Below are 3,596 nucleotides of genomic sequence, written 5' to 3'. Positions count from 1 at the left end.
TCCGCGCGTCAAAACCATAGTGTCCAAGCATTAATTTCTAGAACAGTACCCGAAATCGGCAACTGATTACTGTCATGTCCTCATATGACGGAAGTCCCTCCACGCCATGCGAAACACGGAAAGTCATGTAACTTCCAAGACCAGTTTGCGGCTGCTTGCCGGTTGCCTTGTCTGTATGAATGATGTACTTGGATTTCGAGATGAGGCTCAAGAAGTGTCGGCGCTGTATCCATTGGTTGACCCCCCTATCTGTGTTTCCTATAAATAACAGTGTGTGGCAATCATTTACATTCCATCCTCAGGCATGAGCCTACCAAACCACCTCTTCTGATTCATCAATCCCCTCACCTACTGCACTTAGATTCAATGTCATACAACAACGATTACTACAACGATAGTTCTGGCACTCAGGACGCCAATGCTGAGTGGTTTGAGCAGCAGCCCGAGTACCAGACGTCCGGCTACACCAATTACAACGCACAGCAAGATCCGGTACAGTGCAACACCGATGGCGTTGGTCAGTCTCTTTAGAGCACTGGTCAACAGTACTCCAGCTATGCCGGTGCCTCATACCTAGCCGAGGCCAGTGACTATCCACAGTACAATGGAAGCCATCTCACCAACGACGTCAATCCATTGCCCACATACAACGGCTCGTTTGAGGAAGAACGTTTCAACAACCTTGATGACCTTGATCCACGCAGCGACGACAAGTTTTACTGCGAAGATTCCGAGTACGGACCATCCGGCTGTGCGGCTTCATGCAAGAACAGATCTTCTCTCAGGTATGTTTCCTAAACCTCGTCAACAGATTTATCCTCATCGATCCCTTCAACACCAATCCAACCTCATCTCTCCCCATTTTGCTTTAAGACGTGCCCCAAGGCTTTCAATATCTCTAAATATCTGCCGATCCATACATGAAAAACAGGAAGCATCTCAAAAGCCACACTAGACCGGTTCTCTGTCCATATGTATCTAAGGGCACTTGCCAACACCGTACGGCAGAGCAGCGCGACATGAGGCGTCATGTTGTGTCCCATCACTCGCTCTGGGCCATGCTGAATGGCATCAAAAGTGATGTGTATGACTGTTCGCAGTGCAGGATTAAGTTTACACGGCATGACAACTGGCTTAGGCACGTTCGAGAACAGCACAAGCAGGACTTTGAGCCATTGTAATGCTCTTTTCTACATTTCCTATGCGTCATTCAGCTTTTAAACGCTGGATTGGACTATAGTAAAGGAATATCTGTAGCGCGATCTAGAGCGGCTGTTTGCATCTCGAAGGCTTCTTCTAAATCAAGTATATAATCCTTGGAGACCGTCCACCCAGGATGCCTCCATGATTCAGCGAAACAGTATGAGATATATAAAACTGAAGGCAGTGTATAAAAAGTGGAAAGGTGCGCAAGATTTACAATCGCGTTAATGACCTAACCAAAGGTAAGGGTTCAGGTGTCATATCGGATCTCATGCGATGTGCCTGCAAGACTTGAGCAGTGAATATGGTGATGGTGAAGCTTCTACTCTCTCGACTGCTCACAACCCAGACAGCGCTATCAGTAAAGTGGAAAATCATTATTCCCTAACTGAACATGCTGCCATTATGCAGGAGGCCCTCCATATGCGGAGGCTTGGGAAATTGCCCTGTTATGGGCCATCAATCAAGATTCCTGCTTATCAGGCATGTCGGAAGCCCACGGTTGCATGCCCAGAAATTGCTAGTGTCATGTGGGAGGCCTGCTGTTCTGCTACCATTGTATCCTACAAACACTGGCTTGGTCATCACTTATACGATTACGAAAAAGCATTTGGAATGCAGAAGGCCAGGCCTCCACATATGCAGCCAAGAGCGGGCGCGGAATTTGATTTGCAGGACTACAAAAGGTAGCAAAGTGCGGGGTCAATCGTCGCTTGCTGATGATTAGGCTGTTAGTCTAACGTTGGGCTCCACATCTCCGACCCCCCTAAAGTCCGGCCCCCTTGAAAAATGTAACGACGAAATACCCCTTTTATAAACCGATTTAAATGTAAACCTATCAACGCACAATAATACAATCATTGTCAGGCTCTCCCGGTTCGCTAACCTCTTCTCCATCGTTCAAATCCTCTAAACAGTCCCTATTATTTTCCTGTGCTTCATAAACGTTTTTTTTGCTGACCAAAAGCTCGTTGGGATCCGGAATTACCCTTTTCCTTTTGACCGGCCGTACCGCCTCCAATTTTGCTTTTAACAAACTGATTTTTTGCTGAGCTTCAGCCAATAAGATATCCTTGGTTTCGAAGCTTTTTTGGACTTTTGCAAACAAAAGCCGTGAAGTGGCGTTACTTTTTTCGGACCGGGAAATTTCCTGTAGTTGAAGTCGAATATCTCGGGTCTTTTTAGGGGTTTTCCAAATAAGTAAAGATTGGTCGTTAATTTTTTGGTTTGGGCTTTCCGGTGTTTTATCCCTTTGGAAGCCGTTATTTCTACCTTTTTCGACGTTGGCGTTGCTATTTTCTAATAAAAACGGGTTTAAAAGTGGTTTTGCCAAGTTCACCGGCCATAACCCCGTCGTACGCCAACCAGATTGAATGGTTTTTGCTATAAATGCTTTTGATCTGGCTTTTCGATAGCAAAGTAGAAAGTTTCGTTTCCCAACAACCGTTGAACAGCAAAACTGGTTTACAAATCCCAGGTGACGTCGATAAGCTTCCTTTAACGGCCCAAAAACCGATAAATCCAACGGTTGAAGAACGTGCGACGAATGAGGAGGTAAATATAAAAGCTGAATATTATTTTGGAGGCAAACAAGCATAAACTCGTCGCTGACGTGTGATCCGTGGCCGTCGAGAACTAATAAACGCTTTTCAGGAGTTAAAGGTTGGGTATTTGGAATAAACACCTTTTTTAACCATTCGATACCTGTTTCATTATTTGTCCACCCGTTTTCTGTTGCATGAAATTGCCAGGTATCGAAAGGACTTAAATCAGCTGGAAACCATTGTTGCTGTACGTTTTTCCCCTTAAATATAACGAGGGGAGGTATAACAGCCCCCGTAGCTGATACACATTCGATTATGCTCGTCCAACCCCGCGTTCCAGGCTCTTTTCGCTGTAATGGCCGGATTTTATTACGCCCTAACACCAGGCCATTAGATCCTTTGCCTTCCATTATACCTGTTTCGTCCATATTCCAACGGTTGGCCGGTTTTATAGTATCGATAACGGGATTTTTCAAATAGGACCACCAAGATTTAATTACCTCGGTTGTAGCCCCATTAACCCGGGCATTTTCTATTCGCCGGGGCCTTTGGGTTTTCAAAATTGGATATCGGGCTATAAAACGGCTAACCCAATGTTTCCCAAGGCTTTTTCTTTCTCCGGCGGCCTGAAGAATTCGTTCCGCAAAATAGCGTAGTTCTTGATGCGTTGGCGGAAGGCCTAACGCGGCCTGCGCAAGTACCCAATCTGCCAAATAGGTCTCCTGCTCCTGTGAAAGCCTTTGACAAAATCTTTTCGCTTGTTGAATTGACTGGGCCCCCTTTAAACGATCGTGAAGGGTACTCCGAGGAATACCCCATTTTTGCGAGGTTTTGTGAACTGATTTGCCA

At 45.7% G+C, this 3,596-nt stretch overlaps 1 protein-coding gene across 1 annotated transcript; it reads left to right on the top strand.

The window, feature by feature from the left end:
• Nucleotides 1-366: 366 nt before the first annotated feature.
• PpBr36_11430 (uncharacterized protein) lies at nucleotides 367-1,181 on the top strand (the record flags this gene model as incomplete). The annotated part of the gene is made up of 3 exons (XM_029898530.1): nucleotides 367-517; nucleotides 578-785; nucleotides 956-1,181. The coding sequence occupies 3 exons, from the start codon at nucleotides 367-369 to the stop codon at nucleotides 1,179-1,181; spliced, it is 585 nt and encodes a 194-aa protein (XP_029743155.1).
• Nucleotides 1,182-3,596: the final 2,415 nt, after the last annotated feature.

The sequence above is a fragment of the Pyricularia pennisetigena genome (assembly GCF_004337985.1).
Source record: "Pyricularia pennisetigena strain Br36 chromosome Unknown Pyricularia_pennisetigena_Br36_Scf_25, whole genome shotgun sequence".
NCBI classification, from domain to species: domain Eukaryota; kingdom Fungi; phylum Ascomycota; class Sordariomycetes; order Magnaporthales; family Pyriculariaceae; genus Pyricularia; species Pyricularia pennisetigena.
This window is presented reverse-complemented; position numbering and strand designations above follow the sequence as displayed.